This window comes from Microcaecilia unicolor, chromosome 13 (assembly GCF_901765095.1).
Source record: "Microcaecilia unicolor chromosome 13, aMicUni1.1, whole genome shotgun sequence".
Lineage (NCBI taxonomy): Eukaryota > Metazoa > Chordata > Amphibia > Gymnophiona > Siphonopidae > Microcaecilia > Microcaecilia unicolor.
The window spans coordinates 56,539,852-56,554,759 of record NC_044043.1 but is presented as its reverse complement, the minus strand read 5'-3'; the positions used below and the strand labels follow the sequence as shown (position 1 = coordinate 56,554,759).

Below are 14,908 nucleotides of genomic sequence, written 5' to 3'. Positions count from 1 at the left end.
CTCAGTTGCAGTTTCTGGTGAGCACATCCTTCAGAGCTGCTGAGAAAATTCCCTTATCCTTCCTGTACCCACCATTATATCATCTCAGCATTTCCTCCAGAGCTGTTTCTGAATTAGTATCATATCTGAGACTCGGTGCTGGGCTGAAATGGAGTGACCAGAACGCTGGAGTGGAAGTTGCCAAACACAATCTCCAAAATGATCAGTAAAAAAGTTTATTGGCCAAATATAATGGTGCTGACAATCTGAACCCAACATGGGCCATGTTTCAGCACTTAAGCCTTCGTCAGGGGTTCTTATTTCTTATAAGCCAGCAGTCAAACCTTAAAGTCTAAAAGTCACAATGCCAATTGTTGAAAAAGAGTACCGCAATCTGCAGTAACAGGGACAAAGTGGTGCATTGAAGACGAAGGCTTGGGCGCCGAAACACAGCCTGTGCTGGTTTCTGATTGTCAACACTATTATATTTGGACAATAAACTCTTTTACTAATCATCTTGAAGATTGTGGTTTGGCATCCTCCACTCCAGCGTTCTGGTTACGTTCTTCTGTGGAAGGCTTTTTCTCCTGTTTTGTTTCCTGAAATGAAGTGAAACGTTGTCACACAATGGTAACATTCAGTTGATCTGTCCCCTTCCCAGCATCTTTGGATGTCACCAAACAGAAGGACCTCAGTGGATTTTACAGGCATCTTTTGAACCAGACAGTGGGAGAGGAGCAGACACCTGAGTGCAGTTTGCGAGAAATCAAGTAAGAAATAGCATGTGCTCCTCAAGACGAAGCTACTTGCACAGGTTTTCTGGGTTTGTAGAAACACTGCCCTCAAATAGATGAAATAGTTCAATAAGCCAATATTTGCCCAGTATTTGTCAGTCCGTAGGTAGCAGTGGCCTGATGCATGAAACTAAGAACCAGGATTCCTGCCTTCTAAAGATAGCTTTTCTATGGACAAGTCCCATTCATGCCAATTTCAGAGCTGCTTCCACAAATAGAAAACCTTTTATCTGCATAAGCTCACTGTCTAAAACTTGTCCATTGAAAGGAGGCATCTCAAGGAATGTATTTAGATTGAGGGGAGGAAGGGTATTTTCAAATGTACTCCCGTACTACTCATGCAAGAAATGTGTGAATGACCACACATACCTTAACCTCCCCCCACCCCCGGCACGTATACTTTCGCCATGAGAATTGGCGCAAAGCTGTGCATCAGGTCGTCCAGATGTAATGGGCTGATGATCAGATTTATTTTTATTTTATTTAGTAAGCTCATGTTTGATTTATTCTTATTGTACACCACCTTGAGTGTGAATTTCTTCAAAAAGGAGGTAAATAAATCCTAATAGATAAGTATTTCCAACATGTTCTCCCTTTGGAAGTTCTCATGCAGTCTCTAACCCTGAAGAAGCTTGAGTCCTAAATGGCAGCTCATGTATTGCACTCTTAGCCATGAAAGGGATCTGGAGCTGTAGGACTGTAGCTTTGGAAACAGAGATGGATTTTATGAAAAATCATCTTTATTACAGTTACGACATACACAGCCATAGTACAAACATTCACAATCGAACACCAACCAGATTTAGCAATAATTTTTAACATTTTTCTATACTCCCTAGAATCAGTCTCACCCTGTCCCTCCCCAGCATCTTCCTCCCCCCACCAGTCCCAACCCCTGTAAGCACATAACTTTAACTCAGTCCCATACAAAAGGATGTCAAAATGGCACTGCACAATCGCATGGTCAGGGAGCCCAAAATGCATTTCAGGTTTTTAATGTGTTTACAGCCCTCTCCCCAGATTGAGATGCAGACAGTTTCTCTATCAGCATGAACATATCTAAATCTGCACTACCCAAGCTGCAAAGGACTTAAATACAAATCAACTTACGCATCCAGTTTTTCCTACTTAAGCACACAACTGTGGAACGCATTACCAAAAGCCTTGAAAACAACGCACAACCACCTCAACTTCCGGAAAACACTAAAAACTAACCTGTTTAAAAAGGCATACCCTACCGATCCAACTTAAATGCCTGATCTTTGCAACACAACAAAACTAAAGTACGTAATGGATGTAACACAACTTTTCCGTTGCACGATTCCCTAATGTGGCTGTGCCACATGAACTTTATTTTACCACAACATCACTTTGTATTTGTTCACACCGAAGTCTGAAAATGCCTCTCCGGTACCATGTAAGCCACATTGAGCCTTCAAATAGGTGGGAAAATGTGGGATACAAATGTAAAAATCCAAAATATAGAACAGGAAAAGTTCTCTACGATGACGAATCACAGAAGGCAAAAGTAGAGACTAATAGACGATTCACCACTGGAGACGTGAGTCCAACAGTCTTTATTACATCAAAGATAATGACCCGACACAGGCCGTGTTTCGACGCTAAAAAAGCGTCTGCATCAGGGGTCAATAAATACACTACAAATCAAAACATATAACATATAAACAATGTCAATAAAAACATATATACACATCAATATAGAAATATAAAAAATCGAATAGACACTAATTTTCTGATCAGAAGTCAATATGCTTAAATATGCTTAATAATAACCACTAAAACAGCATACATATATTCAATAGATTTAAAAAATATTTGGTTTCTGCTAATATAAATAAAAATATAAATATTATGTGTATTCCAGGTATATATATAATTTTGGACTTATATGCCAACTGAAATAACAAATATAATGTATAAATGGTTGTTAGAAAAAATGAAATAGGGTAATTAATATTAGATGCATGTGCGCTTTTATATATTAATATCATGCAATGACAATATACTAAAAACAAAAACTCATGCTTACCCAAGTAGTGAATGCAAAATGAGGAGTCCTACTTGTATGTGTGTTGTCAACTCACTAATCACATAGCACTGCAAGCCACAAATGAGAGCATAATGGATTTAAAAACAAACACCTGATAACAAAGTATCCATGTAACACTTGAAGAGTTGTGAAGGATTAATTGAACCAGCAGAGAAAGTGAAACCAAACGCTGACTGAATGTGAATCACCTAGCACTGCAAGCCCTGAATAAAGATATAATCTTACTAGGTTTAAAAACAAACCTTTGGCAACATGGTATCCGTATGATACAAATGTAACAAATAAATAAATATCCGTAACAAATCATGCATCTGATTTCTCCACATTGAGGCATATTTTCAAAGCACTTTGGGAGGCTAAGTTCCATAGGTTTCTATGGAACTTTGGGAGGCTAAGTGCTTTGAAAATATGCCTCATAGTGACTCCTGGTGGATCTCGATATATCCCTTAAATCAGGATATGCTTCTTAGCAGTAAGAGAAGCTTTGTGAAAGAATATTTCATGATTAACAGAATGCAGTTCAAGATTATCAATAAGGTCCCAAAGATACACCTCCAGTGTTCTGGGTATAGTCTCACCTTGTAAATGCTCCAAATGGTTTGTGGTTTAATAAAATGTATTATACTGCCTAACTCTTCAGAACTTGGCAGTTTACAAATGTGTCCATAATTCCTCTGAAAACTTCCTTATCTACGCACACTCTCACAACCAGTGTAGATAAATCCCATCCATACTTTCTTGTACAGCGCTGCGTAACCCTGGCAGCGTTATAGAAATGCTAAGTAGTAGTAGTAGTAGCAACCTGGGTTGGATGCATATATAACTTATGCAGTGTTTTAAAATACATCGCCCTCTGTTGTGCAGACTGTGCCAGTGCAAGCCCTCCCGAAAGACCATCCAAAAAGTTCTCAACAGAGTATTCCTTCTCCTAATCTCATTGTGATCTGAAAAGGGGATTCCTCCATTTTAGCCATGATATATTTGTAGAACCTCCCAATCATTCCTCATTGTTCCCCCAATAAATCCCTTAGATGATACCAGGGAATGGCCCTCAACTTCAGTCCTTGTTGATGTAACAACTCATCTACATAATGTTGTGCTTATAAATACTTAAAGTTGTCAGAAACCTCCTACCCCTAACGTTCTTGTAGTGTTTCGAAAGAAAGTATCCCATTAGTCTCTTCATTCATTAAAGGGCTCTTTTATTAATGTATGGTAAAATCTGAGCTTAGCACATTCTAACATGGACTTTTCTGCATGCTAAGCCTAGATTTATCACAGCATATTTGTAGGACTTTTTCTTTTTTTAAGTTTTTGCAGGTTGTGCACTAATATTCCCATACCTGCAAAAAATTAATGGTGGGGGGGGGGGGGGAGTAGCACTTAATGCCTCTTAAATAGGAGGTGATAAGTGCTCCTGCATTAACACTGGGTTATCCATTTCCATTACATAGCTTTCCATTATTCCATAACCTGTGGGGATAGTTGTGTCCCTCAAACAGCAGTTGGAGATAGAGAACTGAAAACTGAACTGAGACATATCTCTCTTGGCATCTAATCTAACTCCTCGGTATTTACTATCTCCAGCAGGTGGATAGACACACTTTTCAGCCTCTGGTTCTGAGTGACTTGTTCCTGGTCCAGTTGGTAGCTGATCCCCAGTTGAGCTTTGCAGGTGGCTTGAATCTGCAGAGTCATTTCTGGAGGTCTTCAGGTCCTTGTCTGTGGTGCCCGGTGAATTTACTTCTTTCCTCCCTCCTGTTTCCTGTGGAAATCTCCTTTCCCAGCTCAACAACCTTTAAAAAAAAAAAAAGAGGTTTGCTGGAGAACATGGGACAGAGTATCAGTTCTTTCTCATCTATGGTAAGACTTGTGGAGACTGCAAGGTTGGGGGGAGCAGCCAGCAGTGGTAAGTCCAATTAAAGTTTGACTTTGTACCACTTGGAGAGCTGCAAGTTGTACTTGATGCAGGGGAGAGATTCTTACTCACCACTTGGGACATGTTGTGCAGTGCTTGTGACACTTGGGTGAATGGTGACTCCCGCAGAATCAGTTAAGCGATGTTCCTGCTGTGGGACCCACCAGAGTTGGGGCATTGCAGTGGGTGCAAGCCAGGAATCCCGTGGGACACGGAGGAAATGGTTAGCAGCAACACGTCTTCAGATTTGACACAGCATTCAAATGTGCTGGGGTCTTCGAACTCTCTGATAGGGCCAATGCGCAGATTGATGTAGGAGAGCGCGGGAATGGACACCATTTTGTCGGGGCTGACTAGCAGTGAGGAGTAGCCTCTGATCACATATGGAGCACAGTCACCATTTTACAGCCTCAGGGTCCAACAGAGCATTCAGCTGCATTGAGATCTTTGTTTTCTCCAAAGTTTATATTGCTCTTACACCAGGCCTGTTTATTGAAGCAGGGTCAGTCAGAGTGCTGCAAGGTGCTTCAGTTTCTCGCCTTGCTGCCCGTCCAGCTCCTAAGAGATCTTGTTTAGACCTCCGTGATTGGACAGATGAGGCTATCTCTCTCTGCTTCTCCCTCCTTATCTGATGCAGCTTTGGTCTATTCAGAGGAGCCATCGCTGAAGGAGCCATTAGAGGGTGAGTTCTCCCTCTTGAAGAGAGGGATGATCTGAAAGTACTGAGGTTGTTTCATAAAGAAGAACTCAATGCTGCCTTTCAGGTGGGAGCCCCGGTCCGAGTTTTCTCCAACAATGCAATGGCGGTGGCTTATATCAACAAGCATGGCAGAAACTGCAGTCGTCCAATGACGGTGAAGCCATCCTCCCACATGAATTAGGTGGAGATGCTTATCAGCAGCTCACATCGCGGGGTCCTTGAATGTGGAGGTGGAGCAGAAACTCCTTGGACCCAGGTGAATGGGAACTCTCCAGCCAGGGCTTTCAGCTGATAGTAGACCAATGGAAAAGAGATGGGCTTGATGGAGATCAGTGCCCTACTGCAGCCCAGGCCAGAGACAAATCTACTGTATGTCTTCCCTCTATGGCCCATGGTAGGCTGCATGTTGAAAAGGATCGCATTGTGCCAGGTTTGAATAATTATCGTAGCTCTAGATTGGCAACGGAGGCTGTGGTACATGGACCTAATTTGACTGCTGGACCGAGGGTCCTCTCCGTCTTCCACAGGGACACAGTCTACTGAAGCAGGGTCTGGTGCTCATGGAGGATCTGTGCCTTTTGTCTTACAACTTGGCCACTGAAAGGGCTTGGTTGAGATGAAAAGATTATTTTGATTCGATCATTGTTATTTTGCTTCAGGCTCAGAAACACTCTACATCATGGCTTGTGATAGGGTGTAGAAGATGTTCAAAGGCTGCTATTCTGAGCATGGACTTTCTCTCTTCTCTGCTTAGATCGCACACATCTTAGCATTTCTCCAGGCAAATCTTCAGAAATGATTGGCGTTGGGTTCTCTAAAAGTTCAGTTTACAGCTTTAGCCTGTTCCAGGGGCCAAATACAGAAGACAGCTCTTGCGACTTACCTTCGTTTAATTTGTGTGCAGAGCAGGCTGCTTATTGCCTCCCGTTTGTATGCTGTTCCAGAGTAGAACTTTGTTTTAGTCCTTTGTATGCTGTTCCAGAGTAGAACTTTGTTTTAGTCCTTCAAGGTCTTCAGAAGCCTTCTTTTGAGCCACTCTAGAAGGCCTCCTTGAGTGCACTAAAGGCAACGTTCTTGGAGTCTGTTGCATCAGCACATAGGGTTTCGGAGCTTTAGGCTCTCTCGTGTTGGGATCCCTTTTTTCACTTTTTGGATGTGGGGGTCTCCCTGTGCACGGTTCCTTCCTTTCTTCCGAAAGTGGTATCACCATTTCATCTCAACCAATCTGTGGAGCTTCTGTTGTTTTGCAGAGAGGATGAAGAGGCTCAGTATTGTTCCATGAAGCCTCTCGATGTGCGTAAGTCCTCCTTAGATAATTGGAAGTCACGAATGAGTTTCGCAAATTGGACAGACAGTTTGTGCTTTTTGATAAACAGAGACTTGGCCTTATGGCTTCCAGGCTCACAATTGCTATATGGCTGAAGGAGACTATTGCATAAGCTTATTTGCTTGTGACTCCTCGGGCCTTGCAGGCTCAATTCTACAAGGCATACAGTTACATCCTGGGCGGAGACTACCTTACTGTCTCCAGCAGATAATTTTCAAGGTAGCGATGTAGTCAGTGCTGAATACCTTTGCCAAGCACTATAGGGTGGACATTGCGGTGTGCTTGAAAGCCAGTTTTGGGGCTTTGGTCCTTCGCCACCTTAAATACCAGGATCCCACCCTCTGTATGGATTGTTTTTGAACATCCCGCAGGTTCTGGAATAGTGGAAAGCTATGTAATGGAAGAAGAAAGAAGGTCTTATTTGATCATTTTCTTTTCATGAGTCCTTCCCACTATTCCAGAGGCCCTCCCAAGGTTTCTGAGATGTTCGGTGCGATGTAATGGGTCAAGAAGTTAAAGATATTGGAGCGTCTTTTTTGTTATCTTACCTATGCAAATGTGTAATTGGGTTTGGTGGATTAAAATATATATTGTTTACTCCTGACCAGCTGAGGTCCTTTTTAGATATGAAAAAAATTAGTTTAAAGAACTTTGTTGGACATATAGTTTTAGTTGAGGATGGTTTCATGTTAAGCCTTTAATATTATTATTTTGCCTAATTAAGATCTCCTTTTGTTTCCTTCTCCTCCCCCTTTGATCTTTGATTGTGGTCTATTGAGGAAGATACTTTAATTCTTCTTATCTCATAAGCATTTGATGCTGATGCTGTTTTCCTCTTATTTTCTTTTTCTTGTTCTGTTTTGCATTAAGAAGTGAAGGCTTGTAATTTGATTATTGCTAAAGTTAATTTAAAAAAATAATAATTTTCTTTCCGTTGGTCCTTCCCACTATTCTAGATGCCTGCCTGAGGTTTCTGAGATGTTTAGTCAGTGCGAAGTAAGGGTCAAATAACAATTGTCACCTTGCATGGTGTTTCCTGCATATCTGTTGTTCTCTATAAGCTGTCCACGTTTGCTCATCTGGTTAGTGCTGGGTTAGCGAGTTGTTTAAGGTTGTGTTTATAATCTGAGTTTCTCTTTACTGCTTGTCTATATAAATACTGAGGAGCTGGACTGGATGCCAAGAGAGATATGTCTCAGCTCAGTTTTCAGTTCTCTATCTTCACCTACTGGTTGATGGATACAATCATCCCACAGGTTCTGGAATAGTGGGAAGGACTAATGGAAAGAAAATTATGAGGTAAGACCTAATTTCTCCTTAATGTGAACTAATCCTAATACACTATGCTGGATAATGTGGAATGCCTACTGTGTTTTTCCCCATGGCACTCCCCTCCTAAAAATATATAGTTTAAATAGGAAGTGTGTGGGTTACCACTCACAAACAGGCAAAATACTGCAAAACATTTTAGCATATGCAGTAGTAGACTGTTAGAGTGCACTAATTATACATTAAGGACTTAGTGCCCTTTAGTAAAAAGGCCCCTAAATTTCTTATTTACCTGATTTCCCCTATTATGCCGCAATTGAAATTAGACATGGATTTTAATTCCGTACGTAGCATGCTGCTATAGAAAATAAGTAGACCATGTTGAAGCATAGTTAATAAACCAGCTAACTAACAGCTTCTGTCTTTCTAGGGTAAAGGAAGAGAAGGTAAAGGGTTATGCTGATGAACCCAGTCAGATTAAGAGGCCACAAACGGCTGTACATCAGGAGAAGGATCCAGATGCTGACAGTGACTTGGGAAGCAGTAGCAGCAGTGAAGCTGAAGACGAGGAAGCGCAGAAGGGCAAACAAGTGCTTGCAAGCAGGAAGAACTTGGTGAGCAGCGATGAGGACTCTAGCCACAACAAGCAGAAAGAAGCTCATGGCAAAGAAAGCCACAGCCAGTGGGAGCAGAAGAAAAGCCACAGGAAGGGAGATGGTGGGATAGGCCAGAGGGAGAAAGATGAAGAGAAGTGTGAAAAAAATAGGAAGGAAAAGAAGCATTTTTCACACAGGAATTATAGGAAGAGGGAAGAGGAGGAAGTTAGGCAGAGAGAAAAAGACAGAAAAGAGAGCAACAGAAATAAGGAACACAGAAGAGAGCGAGACAAGGAGGATAACCATTCAGAGAGAGACAGAAGTGGTAAAGATGGCAAATCCAAAGAGAGAAGTGAGAAATACCGAGACAAAGGCAGGGAAAGAGGTGAGAAATACAGAGAGAGAGAGCACTTTGCTAAAGATGAAAAGAGAGAGAGGCTAGAGAAAACCCAAGAGAGGGAGGAAAGGAGCTCCCTACCCTCAGAAAATGAGAGACAGCCTGGCTGCGACAAAGATGAGACCTTGGAGGACAGTCAGAGTCCAGGAAGCAGTGCCAGGCTGAGTGAGCTGCCAGAGACAAAACGGAAGGTGACAGAGGAAGAGGGGACAGATGAAGGAATTGGGCCAGTGGAAGGAGCACCAGGTAATGTCAGCAAGTTTGCGAAGCGCAGCAGTGAAGAAACTATACTGTCGGCACGAGATAGATATCTCGCCAGGCAAATGGCACGTGTAAGTGCAAAGCCATACATAGAGAAGGAGGAAGATTAGCTTTGCTGTTTGCCATGGAGAAAGGGAGAAGGGGCAAATAAGATAGCAAGTACAGGAGAAGCACACATCATTCGGCCTCAGTAAATTGCAGCTCAGCTGTGGATGATTCCCTTTGTCCTACTAGAGATGCACCTCTCATGCTTCTACCTTGGTGCATTTCAGGTTCAATTGCATTGTCCCTGTGCGAGGTAGCAATAATGTTTGCAGGAGAGGAGAGAAAATTCTTTTTCTTATCCATTTGTACATTTCAGCTTGAAGTATATGATTTGGACTTCAAACATTTAAGGAACATTTTCGCACTGAAGGAAAGATGCAGAGAAGGAAAACTGCAAGAGTGATGACTATATTTTGCATACTACACAGCATGTACTGAAGGGTGGGTGAGGGGTCTCCATAAGGCCCTTTTCATTTACCCCTGCTCTTTCTACATGGGATGAAGCTGCAGGCTGCTGTTGTGCAAATGTCTGTGTTATATCCTAGGTTTGCACAGCAGGAGTCAGGAGCAAGGGGAATGGTAAGCTGTTAGGAAAGAGCCTTCCTCAAAATTTGGAAGTGGCAGAGAGATGTGGTGTGTTATAAATAATAACAACAATAATATGGTGGAAAGAATTAGCATTTAGTCCCCATATGTTTGTACAGATTTCTGTATATGTGAAAGCTGTTGTTAATAAGTTTGTTCATTTATCTCTTTATTGTACAAACCTTAAATAAACTGAATAATATATGCAGTCTTTTTCTCTAGAAGATATAGAGAATTTGTGTCTGTCTAAACTGTAAAGGATGTACTATGTCGATGTGACCGTTTACAGGGTGCAGAGTGTCTGTCTCTTGTGTGGAGTTTATATAATCAGTATATTTCTTTTTCAGGCCATGTTCAGTGTTTCTGTAGTTCCATGGATTTTGGATGTAACCTACGCACCATTTCCAAGATGACTTGCAACTCTAGATACATGCCCAAGAGAGCTTTACTATCTGAGAAAATAGAGGAGGAAGTGACTTGCCCAAGCTCCCATGGAGCCTGAGTGGAGAAACAGGATTTTGAATCCTGGCTTCCCTGGTTCTCAACTTGCTGTTCTAAAGACCAGGTCGCTCCTCCACTCCTTTATTTATTTCTATATAGAGAATACACACATAATTTCAGTTATTGCTATGTAGATTCTCACAACCCCTTCTTAAGAACAGAAAACCAATGTGCGCATGTTCTGTTCTTTTGACATAGATGAAGGGCAGCAGGAGAGCGGGGTGCTGAAATTCATGCATTTGGCAATCTTGTGTAGTGATGATAAAAATCTATGAGGATAATTATTGCAAGAAAATCTTGTATATTGCCTATCTACAATCCAAATACCTGAAATGATAAATCCATAAACATAAACAAGTAGAGCATAAATCAAGCAGATGAATCATGCTGTGACCACTGCTTATCTGTACTTTATAACGTTTTATAGATGTTCAGTACCGTTTTCATCTATCATTCTTCCTTCTACAAGCCTGTCAGAGGAGGGAATGTAATAATTTAAGCAGAGCTGCAACTATTAATCCATAGCATGTAGAAATATAGCCCTTTTATCTGAATCTTATATAGGGAAACAATCAGAAACACTAATGTGGTCAATGGCAGCACCAGTAACATATGTACTTTATGTAAGGTTTAATCATTTTGATATGCCGCCTTCCTGGAACGTAGCAAAGCAGTTTACAACGCATCCTATTCCGATAAGAGACAATACAAGAATTAAGGAGAACTAAACACGCAGGGCACTTATACAGATAACTTTGGCCATTTATTATTTTGATGTGCAGCCTTTTGTGACACGAATTGAAGCAGTTTACAGAAACAATAGCCACTCGTGTTAAACACAGGCAACCTACAAATTATAGTTTAGCTCTGAAAATTAGCACAATGACATGGTCTCCACGACAGTTAGAAAAAAGAAAAAATAAAGCAAAACTGTGTACAGGGTAAAGTGACAGCACGGTTTAACATTAATCATAAAGACATGCAAGTTACAATCTAATTCTAATCAAGTAGAGACATATAAGTAAGAAGAAAAGAAATTAGGTTGTCGGGCAAATTTGGGATATTAATGCCTCACCAAAAGCCTGTGAAAAGAGACTGGTTTTAACCCCCATCTTAAATCATAGATAAGAGCTCTCTGTTCTCAGGGCAGTAGGCATCAAGCTCCATAATGTAGGCACCAACAGGGTAATTTTATAACCAAGTGCTGAATTTAAGGTACCTATTTCAAGCCTGTTTTATAAAGAAGAGTAGCCACCTACATTTCCTTAGAAAATACTAGCATAACTGGCCAAAAATGCGCCTATGACTAGTGTAAATGGCTGCCCAGACTCTGCATATGTGCACTGCCACAGCCACTTACTGTTACACTGATTGATACTCTTAAAAAAATCACTTATGGGCACAAATAACTAAAATATCAACATTTACATAGCTTGTTGGCACCATCTTACAAAATTACTCAAGTAGCAGATGGCAGTGCACCGAGTCTGCTTCAGTCTGATTTTCTTGGGCATATGGATTACTCTGGGAAAAGCTAAGAGAGAGAACGGAGGGAGTAAGGAGTGATCATGTCAGACACAGAGACTGGGAACCCGTAATGGATTGAAGAGCTTAGTTCCAAAACCTGATTATACCGTAAGCAGACTTCCTTCATTGAGAGCTTTAAGATGTGTGAAATTGGCACTAAAAGACCTTTATTGATAAGATCAGGGCTTATTTTGAGGGGGTACTGAGTACCGGCACCTTTTCCATTGTCTTCTAAAATTAACCCATGATCCCCAAATTTTAATGAAAAGTGCTCAGGCTCTGCACACCAATTCTGCCTTGTCATAGATTCTGTGACAGGTTGCAGGGGGCCTGGCTATTGTGGGGTGGATCTCTCAGTGATCACCCCATCTCTGAAGGGTGGCCTGGCATTTGAGTACCGGCACCTTTTTCGCTAGAGAAAACACACTGGATAAGATACATGATAGTCAGTGAAAAAATGTCTTAAGTTGACCAGAATTCTTGAAAATAGAAAGATACTAATTTATCCAGAAAACAGCTTTTCGTACTTAGGTGTTTGAGCTAAACTCTTCAATTGCACAATAGGCTAAATGTACACCAAAATACAATTAGATAGCCAGTGGTGTTCTCTCAGCAGCGGGATAACCCAGTCTAAAATGTTAGCTCAGTAAATGAGCTTGACCACTGTATTTCGAACCAGTTGAATGTGTCTAGGCAGAGAGTTGTTTAGGCTAAGCACAAATGCACTACCTGTTAGCACAGTGTTATACCAGTCAGCTTGCGACTACTTTCTTCGTGTGACAACTCTGAAAGTAGGCCGGGACCACTGTTTGAATGCTGCTTACTGTGCATTGGAGTCTGCAGCACCGATGATGTTGAGTGCCATAGATAGTATAATGTTTGTACTATTGCTTCAGATAAGTTGCTGCTATTCATATTTATTGGACTTTTGCTGCATGATCAGCTTTGAAAGGAAATATTGTATATGAGTATTTTCAATATATAGCACATACATATGGAAGAGCAAGTGATGGTGTTTCCTGTTTCAGTCCTATGACCTGTTGTCCATTGACTTTTCTTTACACTGATGCTGTTTCATACTCTCAAAATATTAGAGTATTGAAATATTTTAAAAAGTAGTATTTAAATATTGAGGGGCATTGTCTCATGCTTCATGTCTTCCACTTTATTGTTGTTTGCTATTGGATTGTGAAAGGAGGAATTTTTTGGACCCTTTCAGGAAATCCACCATAAATATTCATGAGATGAATTTTCATGCATTGGAGGCAGTGCGTGCAAATCTCCCTCATGAATATTCACTGTGGATATCCTGAAAACCTCCAGGACCAGGTTTGGGAACCACTGGTGTAGAACATAGGATGTGCCATTGCAAACATCCGTCAAGCCCAGCATCCTCCGACAGTGGCCAGTCCAGGTCACAAGTACCAGCAGGATTCCCTAGGCAAATATGTGGGCTACCAGATTTTTAAAGTGACAGTTACCCGGGTCAAATTTGAGAGTCCTTTGATTGAGAAGCCTGCTCCTGTCTTCTGCTGGCACTGCTTCAAAGTGGTGCTGCTATGGCACTTCAGAGCTCCCTTCCCTCTTCTGTTCTCGGATTTCTAGCTCTGCCTAAAACCCCTGTATTATGAAAGGGAACTGGGACTTGATATACCACCTTTCTGAGGTTTTTGCAACTACATTCAAAGCGGTTTACATATATTCAGGTACTTATTTTGTACCTGGGGCAATGGAGGGTTAAGTGACTAGCCCAGTCATGAGCTACAGTGGGAATTGAACTCAGTTCCACAGGATCAAAGTCCACTGCACTAACCACTAGGCTACTCATCCTTAAGGACAAGGTAGAAACAGCAAGCCTGAACACATGAGGACGTGAGGAAAAGGAGCCAAAGGTTGACCTCACCCATGCTATTTGCAGGAGATTCTTCAGTCAAAGGCAGAAAGAGAAAGTTGAAGGAGTGGCAGTCTGGCTCGCAGAGGTCAAGGGGCAAGTGGGGGACTCTAGAAGATGAGAGCAGAGTGGATCTGAAAGAATTGAATAAGATTAGGAAGATGTGGGCTGGTTTTGAGAGAAATCAAAGAACTAGGAAAATCAGGATTGCAGATTGCCAAATTTCTGGACACTAGAGCCATTATGAAGGCTTTATTGGATATCTTCTTTCTCGCAGAATTGATTGGTAGTCCCCAGTTATGAGAGCAATAGGTTGCACCATGAAACATGCCCAAAGCCCAACCCGAGTGCATGGCCATGAGCTATATTAGACTACCATATGAAGGAGTATCTCACCGTGCCGCACAGAAAACCAAAAGCATTTCATATAAAAACTGGAAATTTTCAATCTTTCATGACTGTGATTTAGAGACTGTATGGAAGAGGAAAGCCTTCGATTAAAAACAGTAAAAGGCAGCTCTCTTCTTGTTAGACCTGGTGCCTTCCCAGAAGCCTGGAAGATGTGGGATGATGAAGCCAAGGAAGCAGCCCCAGCGAGCTCAGAGGAAACTGGATAAATTATAGAAACCACATTCATTCAAAAAAGCATTGAAATAAACATTTACCAGTTTTTACTTTCCTATCCGGCAATGGTTTAGTCTGAATCATAACTATGGGGGTAGTGTTACCAAAGTTTGTTAAATGCTGCAGATTACAGCATAGCAACTTCCAGAGCATAACCCCATTAAGAGGTTTTTGTGGTAGTTACAGCAGGTAACATGCAGAATAAGCCCTTTTCATGGTAGGGGAAATGCTAAATAGTAGTAGTAGTAGCATGGGTGGAGAATGGGCGTGGAAGTGTTAGCACACGGCACTTACTGTATTAAATAGGAGGTACTAAGTGCTCCCAGGTACCATATGCTAATTAACACTTTAACATGGGCCCTGTATATGAAAATTCTGGTTCTTCCCCCCCCCCCCCCCCCAGTTGCTACATAAAATTTGCAG

General features: G+C 41.5%; 1 protein-coding gene across 4 annotated transcripts in view; it reads left to right on the top strand.

The window, feature by feature from the left end:
- Positions 1-10,138, top strand: part of NSRP1 (nuclear speckle splicing regulatory protein 1) — a 91,075-nt gene extending 80,937 nt beyond the window's left edge. For all 4 annotated transcript variants that reach the window (XM_030185702.1, XM_030185703.1, XM_030185704.1 and 1 more), the window contains 2 exons: positions 641-749; positions 8,489-10,138. In XM_030185702.1, the coding sequence (XP_030041562.1) occupies positions 641-749; positions 8,489-9,422 (1,043 nt within the window). In that variant the 3' untranslated portion in view covers positions 9,423-10,138. The remainder of the gene's footprint in view (positions 1-640; positions 750-8,488) is intronic.
- The last annotated feature ends 4,770 nt before the right edge of the window (positions 10,139-14,908 follow it).